The sequence below is a fragment of the Montipora capricornis genome, chromosome 8, assembly GCF_036669925.1.
Source record: "Montipora capricornis isolate CH-2021 chromosome 8, ASM3666992v2, whole genome shotgun sequence".
In the NCBI taxonomy this organism is placed as follows: Eukaryota; Metazoa; Cnidaria; class Anthozoa; order Scleractinia; family Acroporidae; genus Montipora; species Montipora capricornis.
This window is the reverse complement of record NC_090890.1, coordinates 10972605-10990104: the sequence shown is the minus strand read 5'-3', so window position 1 is coordinate 10990104 and position 17500 is coordinate 10972605. Positions and strand designations below refer to the sequence as shown.

Below are 17500 nucleotides of genomic sequence, written 5' to 3'. Positions count from 1 at the left end.
AATCTGACAGATGTCGGTGTGTCTGACAGATGTCAGATGTCGATGTCGGTGTCATTTCGGCAAGTAGACAGCTTGCTCCCATTATATTTAGAATTTCGTTTTAACTCTCAATAAGATATGATGTTCTAAGTCCAAATTCAACTGAAGTTTCATACATGCATAAGAGGGTATCTTATCTTTGGTTTAATCTCTATAGTTTCTTCAGCTGTATGCTAGTTAAAATGAGTTCGAAACTGAGATTGAAATTGATGCTCGCACGTATTACGACAATCCAAGCAATTTTCTCTTATAGACACCTGGAAAACTCAAGCGACTTCAACGGGATTCGAACCCATGACATCTGCGATGCTGGTGCATTGCTGGTGCAATGCTTGTGCAATGCTCTACTAACTGAGCTATGAAGCCACTCAGTTGGGAGCAGGTCTATTTGTTAGGCTCATTTGTTCCCATGAAAGGACTCGATGAATGAAAGAAATGTTTATTTGAAGTGTGCGGTATTGACTAAGATTATTGATGTTCGCACCGTGACTTATTTGGACAATTTAAGCAATTGTCTCATGTAGGCACCTGGGAAATTCAGTCAGCTTCAGCGGGATTCGAACCCATGACCTCACTCTGATAATTGCATTTCTTTCCTTCGTTGGTCCTTTCCAGGAACAAATGAACTCAACAAATTGACCTGCTCCCAAACTGCTCCTGCTTCCTAACTCAATTGGTAGAGCATTGTACTGGCATCGCGGAGGTCACGGGTTCTGTTCCAGTTGGAGCCGCCTGAATTTCTCATGTGTCTATATGAGACGATTGCTTAAATTGTCCAAATAAGTGCGCCGGAGCATCGATCTTTCGTGTATAACGCGCACTTCAAATAAACATTTCTTTCTTTAAAATAATTAAGTTCACTGGTTATGTTTCTGAATGTAGTTATAAAGGTTTTGCACGGCAGCCATGTTGCGTGGCAGGAACAATGAAAATGTTTTGCATTAGAAAGAACATTTGTTTTCATAGGAAAATAATCTATTGTTCCTGCCATGCAACATGGCCGCCGTGCAAAACCTTTATTGTTAGTATCATGTCGTGTATGTCAGCCGTTCATTACTATCTTCCTCATCATCATTTCCGTAATCATTTGTTGTGAGTTTATCATCGTTGTCGTCACCATTATTATTATATTTAACAGTTATTCCATGAGCGCGCGTTGGATATGAGATGGTAAATAGCCAACGAAGCGCGTAGCGCCGGGTTGGTTATAACCAGTCTCGTATCCAACAAGCGCGAATGGAATAATTGCTTTATTAAATTCCTTAAACTCCAAAAGTGTGGAAGTACGAAACACGAGCGAAAAAAGCGAGAAAATCCGAGCGAAATGGAAAAAAACTTGATGAAGATGCGATGTTGTGTAATACCTGGTGGTCAGACAGATGCAGGCTCATCACAAAAACATTTCTTGCCCTTTCGCATACTTCTAAATGTCGGAACTGATCCGAACTTTCCATAAAAACGTTTTTTTTGTTTTGCTTTATTCAGAGAGAAATCTCGCTTTCCGGCGAAAATAGTTTTTACCTTAGCGACGCTTAGCGCAATTATTTGCCAAATGAGGTCGAACTAAGGTATATTAGCCGATAACCGAGATTGAGTTAACCAATCAGAGCACGAGGAATGCATTAATCGAGGTTGACAATTTAATAATTACAATGCACTGCTATTTCTTTTGTATCATTACGCAACATCACAGGCGGTCGTAGGACTTGGACCTCAGTTTATCCAAGTGCATATCGCTGGGCAACAAATTGGTGACACTATACACTATAGTCAGATTTTGGTTTTTGAGTGGAGGGCAAAACCGGATTACTCGGAGAAAAACTTCCTGGAGCAGAGTAAAGGATCAACAAACTCAACCTCATGTGACGCCGACGCTGGGACTCGATACCCGGGCCACAATGCATGGTGGGAGGCGAGTGACCTCACCATCTTCTCCCCAGACAGTTTTTTCTTTTTTACCCGTTCGTGAAAACACTCAGGAAACTTTTTTTTTTTTTTTTTTTTTTTGTAGGATGATGGTCATCTGTCATCGACAGATGGTTCCACTGTGGGATCAGAGGATGAATGGGAAACCGAAAGTGGTGATAGCATAGATGAAGAGGCTTTAGTTGACATTATGGACCTCGCAGCAGCCGATGGAGATCATTCAACGGATGACGCGACCGAAAATGTAGACAGAGAGGCGCTACAAGAGGCCAGGAATAGAGTCAATGAAGCCATATCAACTGCTAAGCCTGGTAAGGCAGCAGCTAGCGTGTCTTTGTAACAGATGTGAAAGCCCTATCACTTCACGAGGACCTACATGTAGTGTCTTCGATTCCGTTGTAGAGTATTTATTTTCCCACTGTTTCTTCAAAACAGAAACCCCTTATTTTTTCTCTGAGAAATATTCAGTGGGTGAAGGGGAAATAAGGATTTTATAATTTCAAAGGGTTTCTCAAGGATGACTCTTCACCGTCACGAACATCTTCTCCGCCTCTGTAACCACGACGGTGACCACGCATGTAGTCACCTTCTACCAAAACGATAGAGTTTAAGAAACTTCGCTTGCTACGGCAACGACAGGGCGAGAAAGCAATGATATGATGGGTTTGATTGAAAAAGAAAAATTGTCGTGCTGCTCTTTCTGCGCGCATTTTTTCACCATTTTATGCCGTACACTTGAAATAACCGTGAGTATGCAACATTCAGTGGCCTCATGGTCCGGGTAGTCCGAACCCGGAGGGGGGGGGGGGGGAATAGAAATACGCCTAGTCGCTTCATGCTACAGAAACCGGAGATAAGTGCCGGCCTGGTGGGCCTTCTAGGCTCGTAGCGGACTTTATGCAATATTCAACCTTTCATTCTTTATCTTTACTTCAAATGCGTTTTCGTCGCTGTAGTCGTCAATGTTCTTTAACTCAACCTCGTTCCCAGGGTCTCCTTTGTCACTAAGAGACCCTGGGAATGAGGTTGTCTTTAATTTTCTAGTATCAGGTCACGCTACCGAACTCGCACCAGTGTGAACTTTCCCGAACTGAACAGTGGGTGCTTTCCATATGAATGGAAAGTGAGGGAAGAATTTCCTGTTGAAAGGAACAGGACAATATCCCTCAATAAAAGGGAAACGGGACGAGTGTGGTCCTTTTGCACGGAGTCACCTTTTCGTTCTTCTTAAAGAGACTGGGGAATTTACAATAACAAACATGTTCGTTGCTAAAAATGCCACCTGAATTTATCAGGGAACATGGCACAAGTGGAACGCAGCAAATGATACAGGATTTCCCGAACATGTCGCCAAAAAGAGGAATGCTTTGAAGTTGTTCCCTTTTTTGCCGGAAATTTTCCACTGGAAAGGTGTGTTTCATTTGATTTACAACCGGACCAATCGGGTTTCCCATTTAAAAGGAAAGCGCCCAGTGTATGGCTTCTTTCACGTGCAGCGGAGTGTTAAAGTTTTGCTGCAAAATAACTGATACCCTTTTTTGATGTTTTTGTCTATAGCTTTCTTGACGGTTGACTCTGTCCCCGATAGCCACACCTTCAAGTATACAACGTTTCAAGCACAAAATCCAGGCCGTTTCCTGTCATGTATGCGAAAAGAAATGGCTTTACTTATGTATTCACTTCCTGCCGGGATAATTGTCAGGGGCTACGAAGATCGCGTGGTAATTTTTTTTCACTTCATTAAGCATCTTCTGTTGTTCTCATTGTTGTACTGGTGGTTCCTTTTGCACTTGTTAAGGACACTTTAGCAGTCGCTGAGATGATAAGCTTGACAAAATGAGAGATATCCTGGGGCCAGTTGTTCAAAAGCCGATTAACGCTAATCTCAGGTTAAAAATTAACAAAGGAGTTTTATTCTCTACTCCCAAATGCTGTTCAAGGCTGATATTCGGTAAAACGTTACATTAGAAGAAGTCAATCTTGAAAAACAAAAATAAGCACAGGAAATTTTCATCAAAAAGGTTGAAAACATGAAACAAAAGTTTACTGCAAGTAATGAAGTGCTCTAATTAAGCGTCACGAAGTGTCTTACTCCCTGTTTTTAACATAACTTGTGCGTAGAAATACAGTGGATAAACGTGACAAAAGAGTCCCCTCGTCTATAATCCTCAGAGGAACATTAATAGTTGCGAAAATCTTAATTTAGAAAAGAATGCGAATGCCAACGTTAACTCTACTGTAGTGAATACGTAGTTCACACTTAGACTAAAGAGGACACTTTGTGACGTTTATGAAAACGGAGTGTGCACCGCATTGACTACAATCCCGGCTGAACATAAGCGGAACAAATTTGAAGGAATATGGATTATTTCATGGTGTATACGTTCCTGTGCCGTGAGAGGAATGTCACGTGGGAGTATAAGCAACGACAAAGTCAACGAGATGGCAGGCAACCCGAAGGCTCCTTCTTTCTTAAGCTTCTACTGTAATTTACACCAGGGGTGGGTGCTACTCCAATCCCGTCGCATGCACAACTTGTCCCCAGTGATGCTGGTACTCATTTTACCCACCACAAAATGATGGAAGGCTGAGTGAACTTTGGAGCGCACGAACTGGGATTCGAACTCGGAGCGCTTAAATGCAGTCCGCGAATGATATCCACTACACGGCGCTCGTTCGATAAAGTCAACGAAAACGTTAGATCAAGTTACAACTTTGTGCTACCCAAGGCTGATCTTTCCCCATTATTCCACTATATAGCTCCTTCACGTTGTACAGTATGGTCGAATTATCCAATAGCTGGGTTAATATGAGCAATTTTGAAGTAAAGGTGTGCAACTAAGGATTCATTGTTGAGTTTAAAACGAAAACCTCCCATGGAACCTCCCTACCTTTTACACAATGTGACAAAGTGAATGTCGTGCGTATAGCACGCCAAATTGAAAATTTAAATCTTTGCAGTTTCCTTGTAAATCATTTCCATCGTTTTTTACTCGATATGATATGGGTTTTTGGAGGAACGTTAATGACCTTTTTCACACGGCCTCTTTTGAAATGAAAGTTGCAAGGATCATCCCAGGTAGTCACGCAACCCAAACCCAGTCTGGATTTCCTTTGCAACTGCGTAAGTTGCACTTATGTCCAGACATGCACCTAATTAGATATAGATAGGTAATTGTATATTGTCCCTCTATTCATATATTCTTTTTAAAACAATCATTACGGCTCTTTTTGTTGTCATTCCAGGATATTCTGAGGGTCATGATTACGGGACCTGTGGACACACCTTACGAACATGGCCTCTTTGTATTTGATGTCAGGTTACCACCGGACTACCCAGCTTCCCCTCCCTTGTTCCATTATTTGTCACAATGCTCGGGTCGCTTGAATCCAAACCTCTATGAGGACGGCAAGGTCTGTGTGAGCCTTTTGGGAACCTGGGCCGGGCGTGGAAGCGAAGTGTGGACGTCGAAATCGAACGTTCTTCAAGTTCTGGTTTCAATACAAGGTAATCTTTTCTCCTCAAAAAATAACAACTTGTAATGTTTTATCAGTTAAATACGTCTTACTGGTTGCACAGCCACGCTTGTTTTTCCTACCTGTTGAGGCCAAAGTATTTTAGAGAGTATCATGCCAATAACAGAGTGTCAATTGATCAAAGAACTTTCCGAAGCTTAAGAGCTCTAGCAACCTCCAATATTTGTGATCTCTCTCCAAAACGTTGTAGAGGTGCGGTGGTCTTGCTGTTATCCCAACATTTGGACCTCCTGCAGGTCGGTATTTCAATAGGAGGTTTTGCCTAGCTACAGCCGTACCTTGTTCCCTCAGGAAAGTACCTAGCACCAAGACCGAGTTGTTCCAATCAGAACAGGAGATAATGTTATCCCTGGATAAATTTTATTCTGGTCAGTGCGATCTATGCTTCGAACACAGAAATGGGTTTATCAACCGAGTCGATATGGTAAATTGACCGCCGTAAAGAAATTCTAAATTGAGGGGACGTTTCGAGCGTTAGCCCTTCGTCAGAGCGAAGATAAACCCAGTTTCACTACCTCATCGACGCAGTACCATGCACAGTGAAACCCCTTTATCCATTTTAAATAAGTATTGTCGACATCGTGCCAGAAGAGGGGGTTTTGATTGTTGTAATGTCTGTCCGGGGGAGGGGGGCGGGGGTTAGCAACATTTCCAATTACTTAATGCTAGCTAATCGTAAAGGCCTGGCCCCAGTTGTTCAAACCATGGATAGCGCTATCCGCCGGATAAATCACTATCCAGTGCATAAGTCATAGCAGAAACCAATTGCACTATCCGATGGATAGTGATTTTATCCATCTTTTGAACAACTGCGCTAGTTAATTAAGACATGATGGCTGTAAAGGAAAGGAACTTTATTTGAGTGTCTAGTCTTCTAGCGCTGGAGCACTTATTGGGGACACTGTAAACTGAAATCAAATCAAATATCTGTTTACGCAACCTCGACAAAATTTAATCATGGTGATGATGATGATGATGATTTCCACGGTTTATTCAGTCACAATTTATCCTCAGATAATAGTGGGTCTTCAATTGTTAAGGCCAATAAAATGCACGAACGGTACAACTTAGATGTCAATAGGGACCCTTAGATCAGAGGAAGAGGACGATTACGAGCACGCGTTTTCCGTACTGAGCATGCTCATAAGGAAACCAGGGCCTCCTGGTCGCCAATGCGACTAAAAATTGAGTACTGGTGACCAGAATTTAACAACTGGTCGCCAGTGGGCGACCTACTATTAAGTTCAGAGCCTTTTGCCAACAGTTGTCTTACTTTTTATCCTGCTGATGTTTTTGAAATGAAAATGAAAGAAGTTTTCTCGTTAACTACCTCCATAACGTCGCAAGTCGCCAGGTTTTTTTTTTCGGTCCGATAAAACAACGACTCAGTTAAGAGATTCAAGGGACTGGTGCGAGGGATGTAGCACGGTGACAACATGGCGGCTTGTGTGCGACAGAACGTGACTGGTGTCTCCGTGGCTGAAATTTTTCAACGAACTAAGGGGCTGATGGATTTCTTAATTACATTCGAGGTCGGATACATTCTCTCTCCAAAATGTCCGCTTTCGAAAAAGAAAAATAATGCTTGACACATACGCAAGACCGCACGGTCGTTGCTTTCTGGTGTCCATAAAAAAAAAAGTTCAAAACGTGCATTTTCTGGCGAAAATTTTTGGCGACCACAATTTGCCATCTGGCGACTGAAAATGTTGATCTAGTCGCCAGTTGGTGCCTATATAAAAATGTTAAATAGATTACTGTCTTGTTCACGTTGTTTACCTGAAAAATATTGCTTGTATTAGGCTTAATCTTGTGCAACGAACCTTACTACAACGAAGCTGGCTATGAAAAACAGAGAGGGACTGCCGAGGGACGGGAAAACAGTCGTATGTACAATGAAATGGTCCTGTTGAAGCTTGTACAGTCCGTGGAAAAGCTTCTCAACAAACCGCCCGAAGGTCTGCAGAACGAAATACTGCAACATTTTGCACATCACGGTGCAAGGTGAGAAATTTTAAAAGGGAGAGATCAGTGAATAAAAAGTAGTGGAGTAAAGATTTATTTGCTGTGATATTTAAAGCGTGCAGCTTGTGGCACCGTGTATACTAAAAGAAAGTGACAACTTTGTCGTCAAAACCTCAAATTTGGTGATTTCACGTCGTCGTTATGCAGAGGACCGCTACCATACTTGCTAAAATCCGTGCTGCACGTGCAGCACGATTATTTATGCTCTTTAACCAATGATACGATTGTTTTGTGGCGTTGTCGTGGTCGTAGTCGTCGTCGTTTCTTTAACTCCCTAATTGCGTGGCCGCTTAACCGTGAGCCAACGTGCCCCACCCATCCATTTCAGACAGGCGTTTTCTACGCGGTGAAAATAAAACCGAGTTTTATTTGCTGCATTCAGAGAAGAGCTCATCTATTCTAGTGGAGGTCTTGCAGTCATTTTTTCTGTGATTCTTTGTATTCCTGTTTAGAACATAGAAATCGCTCATGTTCATGATAACTCATTGAAAGGTTTGCTACAGTAGGTTTAATACTTTCTTATATTATAATTGTTATAATTGCTTCTAGTATCCTGCAATGGGAAATATTTTGAACATTCCGTTTAACTTACACTGCATAAAGGTGCAAATTGTTGTTAGTTGTCGTTTTTGCAAGTATTATAGAGTTTGAGCAAGGACAAGGCAACGTCAAGGAAATACAAGTTAGCGCTATCATTGTAGTATTTCGTTGATTATCCATCATTGTTGTGTGCCCTCGCCCAAGTTGAAGTCGTACCCTAAAGTTTGTTGTTGTTTTTTCCACTTTTTTTTTTTGTGGAGTACGGCGAAGAAATGCGTTGAACTGCTTGCAACAGGAGTATTTTTCCTCTTTGCCGTAGCCCTTGTCGCTGGTAAAACTCCTTTAAAGTATCTACCCTTCGTCAGTTAGTTGAGGACGGACTTCAACCAAATGTCTCGGCGAAGGGTCTTCAGCTGTCCAAGGACTGCCTCAACAGTTCCATTTCCTTGATTTGGTTTCATTTTACGATAGTACCTATCTAAGAATGCGAATGCCTTTCCGTCGATAATTGACTCTTTTCATCTATGCAGACAGTCTTAGCAGCTAGTAGACTAAATAAGAGCTGTCTGTCGTTTTTTGGTTCACAGTTGAGATATTCTTCTCTTGCAGCGTCTTTCATGGCTGATTCTGCCAATGTTGGAAGCACAGCTTCTGTCGCAGTATGTACATATCAGTGAGGTGCCACAGCGCTCTCAGTTGCTGTTGTTGTCCTTTCGGCGCTGGCGTTTCTCAATCTGGTTGTTGATCATTCTGTTCTCTAGTAAGACAGTTCCTTCCTTCACTGCTGTTTTTCACGCTGTTTTGTCCTGGCGAAGCTCTTTCTTCCCAGGTCTTAACATCTATGTTGCATCTTGACAAGCTGACTTTGCAGGTGTCCTTATATCTCAGTTTCGGCCTTCCCCTCTGTCTCTTGCCCTGAGCCAATTCCTCATAGAGCAGCTGTTTTGGAATGCGTGTATCATCCATTCTTCTCGCATATCCTAGCCATCTTAGTCTCCTTTTGCACAAGATTGTTGTCATGCTTTGAAGATTTGCTTGCTCCAGTACCTCGGTGTTGGTTATTCTAACTCCCAAGTTATGCCCGAGATCTTAAGGGAGGCTTCTCAGATGAAAGACGAAAGACGTCGATAAGGGATTGACTAATTAGTGATAAGGATGTAGCGAAATTTTCTCAACCAATTTCCGCTGTGGATTAGGGCCATGTTAGCTCTTTACGTAGCCATTCGCGTACTTGCATTTTTTGAATGACCTTAAACTATTTATTCGTTATTTCAGGTTTTTAGAAATTGCGCTCAAGTAATTTGTTTTCTAATACAATTTTACCTTTGCAGATTGATACAGAAGCTGAAGCGTTGGGTCGATTTACCCTGCGAGCAAACAGCGGCTGTTTCAAGCTGCCAGTTTGAAGACGGCCTTGCCGCGGATAGTGTTACGGGACAAAATAAGCCAGAAAACGACAATGGGAGTGATAATGTTTACTGTGGAGAGAAGGTAACGCAGGCTTCTAATCATGGAGAAAGAAAAGACCAAAGTGGAGTCACTGAAAGGAATGAAAGACGTGCAGTCGACGACAAACAGCCATGCAAAGATTTTGATAAATCACCCAACGGTACATCTTCTGCCGCACAATCTCAAGGCGCTTGTCAGGGAGAAGCTGCAGCAAGCAATAGTTCCCCTGATTATCCTTTGTTTCCGTTGTCCCGCGGGTTTTGTTTGAGCTTGACGCGGGCGCTGGACAGTTTCCGCGCTGCTTTGGAAAGAGCGCATCTTCCAGATTGCCTCGAGTAACCAGCAGTGCTGGCAAGCATTTCAAGAGTTTTTACTGTATTATATTATACATAATGGAAAGCAGATTAACTTATAGAAATATTTTTAAGAGTTACATTTATTGTTGACTTGTGGATTAAAGGTTGGCGAGAATTACTTGATCAAACGACACTCTCTAATGCTCGTTTCTTCTAATCACGTGGTTTGGGGACTCGTCGTGGCCTCGTCTTTAAACCGAAACAAAAGCAAACGTTTCTATGAAAAGGAGACTTCGATTCTCACAGGATTACTTTTGGAAACCAACATGACCGTCGTAGTTTCCTGTGAAAACAGCTTATTTCCGGTGTGGAAGTTGCAAGTGGCGTCTTTCCTGGTCTGCTGCCTGCTTTGGTTGTTATTGTCGCGCTTGCTGATTGGCCCGAAATTCTCGTGCCACTTTTCTTATCCAATCAAAAGCAAATCAAATTTCCCGCGCGTATTTTCCCGCGCTTGTCTCCGGCTGAATGTGTTCGTTTCTGATTGGTTTATTTGTTAGATTTGTGTGTCTGCACGACTTATGATTGGCCCGCTGAGTAATAAGCCATTTTGGACTTTCAGAAACGGCGTGCGCGCATCAGGCTAGAAGCAAGTAAATATTTTTCTTGTGTCATGGATAATGAGCTGCAAGAATCTGCTTTCGAAATTTTTATGGCTTTGGTTTTTGCGAGATTCATTTCAAAAACCCATCGAAGAAACAAGAAATCACCTGCTGATGTTAACGAAAATGGTGTACAAGAGTTATTTTCAGGATTTAGTTGAATCAATTTACCTTGTACAGGAGCGCATCAAGATTGGGCCCCTGCCTTTAAGTGTACATGCGTTTCGATTTATATTTTCGGAGTTCATGTCCAAAAAGCTCTTTTCTCTATCTACTTCAAGTGTTCTCACCACTCGTTAGAGCGGTTTTCAATGAAGTGTCGAAAGTAATTTGCAAATTGCTTTGGTTTTGCATTACTTCACTCAGTGGTTGGTTCAAAGTTTCCGCGACACTTTTTCAACCAATCAGAAGTGAAACCAATTGTGGCTCGCGCGTGCACATTTTCCCACGCTTTATGTCGGCTACGTGTAATTACTTCGAGTTTTTGATTGGTTTACTGGATTGTCTCCGTCCTTTTTGATTGGCCAAAGTAATTACTGTGGTTTTGGTTTTTACGAAACTCGATTGAAACTCTCTCTATCAAAAGGAATTTATTTAATTTAATTAATCTAAAGTTTTATTTAAAAATTCCAGTATTTCCTCTGCAGTTAGCTTTGAATGCTGACTTCGTTTAACAGTTCTCCTGGATTTACAGCTGTAAGTAACGAGGTTTTGATTAAAGTATACTGAAATGTCTTGCAATAAGTTATATTGGCATGGTCATTTCCTAATTTTTCAACTCTTGCACTGCAATAACCAAGATCGAGAGTTTTGTTTCGATTAGAAACAAGGTATAACGACCGTAAACAAAATTTGTAAATTTCGTATAAACCCTTGCAATCAAAATTATGCACATTCCCGCGAAATTTAAAGCGACGCGGGGAGATTTCTAATATCCAATTTTAAGACGTTGCGTTTTGGGCAATAATCTAATTTTCTGTTGGGTGAATGATATTAATAAAATGACTAAAAATATTCTAAAATGTTTGAAATCTACCCCTTTGTTAGAGGTTTTCCGTGATTCAGCCAAAATCCCATACATTCACTCTACGCGTTTGCCCCCAACCAATATGGCGTCAGAAACCGTGAAAAGGTCTATCGCTGGAAGTATTCATCAAGGACAGATTGTGCATGTTTTTTTAACACTCTTACCAAATAAAATGGAGGCAAAGTAACACCTTTTTTGAAGTGGAATAATCACTTTCCTATTCGACGGTTTAACATATATTATTAAATTCTCAACCTCGGCTAATGCATTTCTCGTGCTCTGATTGGTTTACTCAATCTCGGTTATCAGCTCATGTACCTTAGTATAGCGCACCGGTGGCTCAGCTGGTTGAGCATCGGGCTGTCACCCGGAAGGTTGCGGGTTCGAACCCAGGCCGGATCAACACTCGGGATCTTAAAATAACTGAGGAGAAGGTGCTGCCTTTGTAATTACACCCGCAAATGGTTAGACTTTCAAGTCTTTTCGGATAAGGACTTTAAACCATAGGCCCCGTCTCACAAATATCTTCTATGTTCATAAGTTCCCTGTGGGACGTTAAAAAACCCACACACTATCCGAGAAGAGTAGGGGATAAAGTCCCCGGCGATGTGGCTGTCCTGTTCTCTCCAGCAGAAGTGGCCGTGCTTGGCGGCGATGTCTCTAAAAAGGCTTGTGATGTATATGTATGAGGCCACCTAAGCAGAACCAGCCGTAAGCCAAAAAGGGACTTTGCTGAGTGCTGGAACATGTAGATGTAGATGTAGATTTTTGACCTGATATGGCAAATGATTGCGCTAATCGTTGCTAAGCTAGATTAGTTTCGTCGGATTCCGAAATTTCTCTCTGAATGGAGCACAAACAAAAAACGCTTTTATGACGTTTAGAAGTACGCGAAAAGGCAAAGAAATGTTTTTGTGATGAGCCTACGTCTGTCTGACCACCAGGTATTCCACAACATCGCATCTTCATCAAGTTTTTTTCGATTTCGCTCGAATTTTCTCGCTTTTTTCGCTCGTATTTCGTACTTCCAAACTTTTGGGAGTTCAAGGAATTTAATAAAACAATTATTCCATCCGCGCTTGTTGGATATGAGACTGGTTATAGCCAACTCGGCGTGTATGGCGTCTACGAAAGGCAATCTCCGGTATTATACAGTGTACACTGTACATCTCGGTCTCCCATCCATCCAGATACTAACCCCGCCCGACAGGTCTTAACTTCAATGAAAAGCAAGTTAATGACTAGTTATGGGTTCCTGGGCGTTGCTTATTGCAATTTCAGACTACAAAGAAGAAAAAAAGAAAGAACTCGACCAATTTTAAGACGTGGTATGCCTATGGCATCCCACGTAATAATAGAGATACGTGAAACGCGAATGGCAGTGACCACGAGACAACGATTTTCCCTTCATTTTTCGCGTTTGCCTGTTGCCGCTTGCCGTTTCTACGTGAAAGAAGGCATTTTCGCGAAGGAATTTCCACCTCGTTTTTCTTCTGCATAACAAGTTGTTTGCGAAAAAAAAAGAACCCCAAAACCATATCCGGAAGGTCTAACAAGGAAAAATTAGTTTTCATGATTATCGATATTTCATAACTGACTCCTTATTGCAATTTTCTTCATGAATTCACGTTGAGACTCTGCTTACTCACAAAACAGCTTCATTGAAATTAGAGAGATTAAGCATCACGTGATGCTTAATCTCTAGCGCTAAGCAAAATTTGACAGGTAAGGATTTTCATTTTATGTAGCGTCTTTTTCCACAAACAATTGTGTTTTTATACGAAAAGATTCCAGGTTTTTGTTTGTTTTTCGTTAACCAAATACTGAGATCGACACAGTCCATTCCGAGTTGCCTTGGGTTGCGTGAAGCTATCGTCACAAGCTTCTCTCCATTTTATGTGAAAAATGACACGGCAAGGCGACGTTTGCCGTTTTAAGTAAATTTGATGCTAAATGTGTCTGTCGTTAACAGGGCGCTTTTAGTTTTGTCGTCACATTGTTCAAAACTTGATTAGAAAAGCAGTGTGTCGGTCTCAGGAAAAAAAAAATGAAATCATTTTAATTGCCACAACCGTGAAACTCCGCCAGAATGTGCAAAGTCTGGAGCACTTGAAGGATGTACGTTGAAGGTAGACTGTTTTTTTTTTTCAGTTATTAAACACAGTGTATTAATTATTGCGTTCGAGGTACGAGAACGCAACCCCTAATTTGTGTTGTAAGGATTGCATTTTCGTCGTCGACACACTTTTCCCTCGCTTTGAGGCGCTTGGTTACGTTTTGCCTCACTTTGACGAACTAACGCACGTGGTGATTCGTGCGTCGTCGGAGTTCATTATTCTGGCGTTTGGTGAGGTGTGATAATCTTCAATCGTTCATCGTTGAAAAGAGCTGAAAGATTGCTGAAGGTCTGTTAACTGAAGTCGGTAAAATTTTACTTTGGATTAAGCATGGTTCGTCACTGTCCTTGGAAAATGTGAGCGACTCCTCGCGCTTGCATCAAACCGGGTTGTTTTGCTCAGTGGCCGTTGTGCCACAAAGTAAATCAACCGAGTTGTTAAGCTTGGCGGCCGTTGTGCCACAAAGTAAAGCTCAATAGCGTGCGTCGTTTGCAAACCAGAGCATTTTGAATTTCTGAGTTATAGCGGTGCGTGACACGAGGCGACGATCGAGTTTATTGAGAAATATATATTTATCTCATGGTTTTGAGCCTTTTTAGAATTTAAAGCATTAGGAAAAGTGCTTAGGTAAATAGCTGTTTGTTCAGTACAGATGATCACTCGCCTAGATAGCCAAAGTAAGTAACAGATGTTGACACTATTTTCCGGCCGCCATATTGGTGCACCACAGATGTACACCAACATGGCGTTTTCATACTGGCCTCTGTAAATTTCTGCGAAACATTTCGACGAATATCTGAAGTTTGGGGAAACGCACAGGCCTAAAACTTGGAGAAGTGTCTTCTTCATTTATCTTCTACAACATCACGAATTCTTGACTTTTTCCACTTGATGGTTTTCGATTTATTTTTTTATTGCGTGCCAGTGAAAACAATCTATTCCAAATAAATAGTTAATGATTACGTTTAACAAGTTGTCACGTTCATAGATGCAGTACAGTGGAATTAGATCGTTATATCGAGGTATCATTATAGCGAGACTCCCGATATAACGATATTGCCTTAAAATAACCGAAAATATCTTTACATCGGGGTAAAATTAACATGTATTTTTTTACTACTGTACATATTGTTTAATTAAACTTGTAATGAGTATCAAATGACTCACAATTTGCAAAGCATTAGACGTTATCAAGGTTACACAACAAAATCTGTGGTATGAATCGTAAAAGGGAAACAAAATAAAACAAAACTTAAACATTTGAAGTTGTATCTGTGTACTGATGCTGTAATATCGTTATATCGGGGAAGATTTTACGCTCGGTACGCTAAGAACTCAGCGTTATATCGGGAATATCGTTATATTGAAGATCGTTATATCGGGGTTCTGTCCCATACATTTTACTGTAACTTTTGCTGGGACATCGCATGTTTATCTTTATACCGGGGATATCGTTATATCGAGGATCGTTGTATCGGGCCGGGGGAGTTCCACTGTAATAACATTTCCCTATCGCACGAATCATCCACCCTTCCCCCTCAGTTGCTACCTGTAACAAACCTGTACCGCCCTACAAACATCGAACGCACTCGCCTAAGCTTCGATTACCCCTAGTCTATTTATAACATGATTCAGTTTGCATAGGACTGAAAGTCTACTCGTGACTTTCTTCACCTTCAAAGACGTTGGCAATACATCTTGCTGACTATTTTGTATTCTCCGCAACAGGTATTGCGACTAGTTGAAAAACCCCCGTGCTGCTTTTTTTCTGCTGCCTTTGTTTCTTTTCGACGGAAATGAACGTAGGACAAGTATAGACACAGGCGGGGGTTATTGCATGATAACTGTCCACTTCCTGACGTAAAATAGCCAATAAAATCGAAAATTAATGGGTTATAAAGTCGCTGTTACACGCTGAAATGTTTTAGAAACTTGTGTGCAACAAGTTTTAGCACGCGTTGCACCGTGTAACATTGTCGTTTTCATGAAACTTTCTTGAACTTCCGATGCGAGACAAGTTTCAGGAAAAGTAGAACCGCTTTGTACTTCTGCAACGCTCGCAACGATCGCAGTGGTGATAAAAACAAGCGTTTTCACAGTGTAACACCACTTCGTAAAAGTGGTCTCGCCCGATCTTGTTACGCTGCGTAGGCCAATGAGAAACTGCAACTTACGCGTCAAAGCTATGGTACTAGTATCGACTTGTTTTGCGGGAATCTGGTAACAACTTTTGCGTTACACGGTTGCACATAAGTTTCAGCTAAAAGTTTCAACATGTACCATAGGCTTTAAGCCTCCTAGACTGAAGCAAATGGTTTTTATTATTGAGTAAAAGGCCGAGGAGTAATACTAAATACAGGATCAAAATGAAAGAACTTTACTTTAAACGTGAAGTATACAAATAGCGATACTCAACATCTCAACGTTACGTCACCTTTTGTCATCAATGTGCCAACCAGCTGCAGGCTATCTATTGGCTGTCAAAGCAAAGGTTCTTTTGTTCTGTGGTTGGCAAAATTTAAATATCAAAAGAACTGTTTGTAAACAGTGAATATCGCTATGAGGACGCTGCAATGCGCGCAAAGTCAAGCCAAAAGTTGTAGTTGATATTATTATTTGCCGGGACAGCTTTAAAATCTATTTCCATTATCTCTTGTATCATAGCGAAAGATATTATATAGTGAAAGATATTACATACTTTTCGTATACCGGAAACAGAGTTTCACGAGAAATGATTTTGTAGCGTCCTCCAATGACATATTGACCAAAGAACGGCAATTTGAATATGCTAAAATTGTAACTTTACGATGTAAACAACTCAACCCACTGTGTTTCTATCCCTGTAAAAAAATTAAAATATTTCTTTTTTTTCGTCAAAATAAGTCCTCAATTTGAAGCCACTTTATCCACAACATAATAAAGTATCATAAGGAGCGAAAAATAAATAATGTGTACAAGTATGGAAATAAAAAAATCGTTTCTTGTGACAAACGAAATCTCAATATCCGACGGTTAACAAAAAATTTCTGTAAATATTTTTCCGCGTGAAGTAGGAAATCAAATTCTCTTCCTCGACGTTGTTGAAGAAAAATAGTTTCCTCTCAATTTGCTTGAACATGTGTTTTTTTATTCACAGAAAACCGCTTTTTCGCGAAAAATGAAATTGCCAACAAGCACAGAAAAGATAACTCGTTGACAAGAAGCCGTCGTTTGTAGTTGTTTCCACGGAGGTCCGCACTGCTAACATAATAGATTTCTGCAGCAGTCGGAGTCCATCAAACTGCATTGCTTATTTGAAGAGTGGATTTCGCTGAAGTTGTGTAGAAAAAAACAATCATAATGTCTGTAGCGAAGGCTAAACCCGTTACAAGTCATCCCAAATACATTGATATGGTTGTGAGCGCAGTTAAAGCTCTCGCGGAAAAAAACGGATCATCTCGACAAGCCATCAATAAGCACATAGTAAAAGAGTACAAGCTTACAGACAATAAACACCATAGTGCCATGCTAAAACAAGCTCTCCAGAGAGGTTCTGGACCGAACGGGCCACTTGTTCACAACAAAGGAAAAGGTGCTGCGGGCTCCTTCAAGATTAAACCTGCTCCAGCGAAACCTGTAAAACCGGTTAATAAGAAGGCTCCGATGAAAAAACGTACACCAAAGAAAGGAGCATCTAAGCCTGCGAAACCTGATGCGGTCGTCCTGTCAATGAAAACGCCGCTTGCCGGCCCGGTGCCTACGCCGAAAAAACCTGCAAAACCTGTTAAAGGAAAGGTCGCTAAGGAAAGGAGCGCGAAAACGTCCAAGGCTGCTTCCCCAAAGAAACCTAAGGTGGTAAAACCCAAGAAATCCTCAAAGAAGCCTGTTCACAAGAAGTGAGAGTTT

General features: G+C 41.3%; 3 protein-coding genes across 3 annotated transcripts in view; 2 read left to right on the top strand and 1 right to left on the bottom strand.

Moving 5' to 3' along the window:
• LOC138013445 ((E3-independent) E2 ubiquitin-conjugating enzyme-like) overlaps window positions 1–9994 on the top strand; it is a 30513-nt gene extending 20519 nt beyond the window's left edge. The window contains exons 10-14 of the mRNA XM_068860530.1: window positions 2051–2276; window positions 3523–3686; window positions 5212–5473; window positions 7305–7506; window positions 9399–9994. Coding sequence (XP_068716631.1) covers window positions 2051–2276; window positions 3523–3686; window positions 5212–5473; window positions 7305–7506; window positions 9399–9855 — 1311 coding nt within the window. The 3' untranslated portion in view covers window positions 9856–9994. The remainder of the gene's footprint in view (window positions 1–2050; window positions 2277–3522; window positions 3687–5211; window positions 5474–7304; window positions 7507–9398) is intronic.
• Window positions 1–17500, bottom strand: part of LOC138013456 (hemagglutinin/amebocyte aggregation factor-like) — a 327884-nt gene that overhangs the window by 137097 nt on the left and 173287 nt on the right. The gene's annotated exons all lie outside the window — the stretch shown is intronic.
• Window positions 16887–17500, top strand: part of LOC138060028 (histone H1-delta-like) — a 1297-nt gene continuing 683 nt past the window's right edge. The window contains exon 1 of the mRNA XM_068905708.1: window positions 16887–17500. This exon is cut by the window's right edge and continues 683 nt beyond it. Coding sequence (XP_068761809.1) covers window positions 16955–17494 — 540 coding nt within the window. The 5' untranslated portion in view covers window positions 16887–16954 and the 3' untranslated portion in view covers window positions 17495–17500.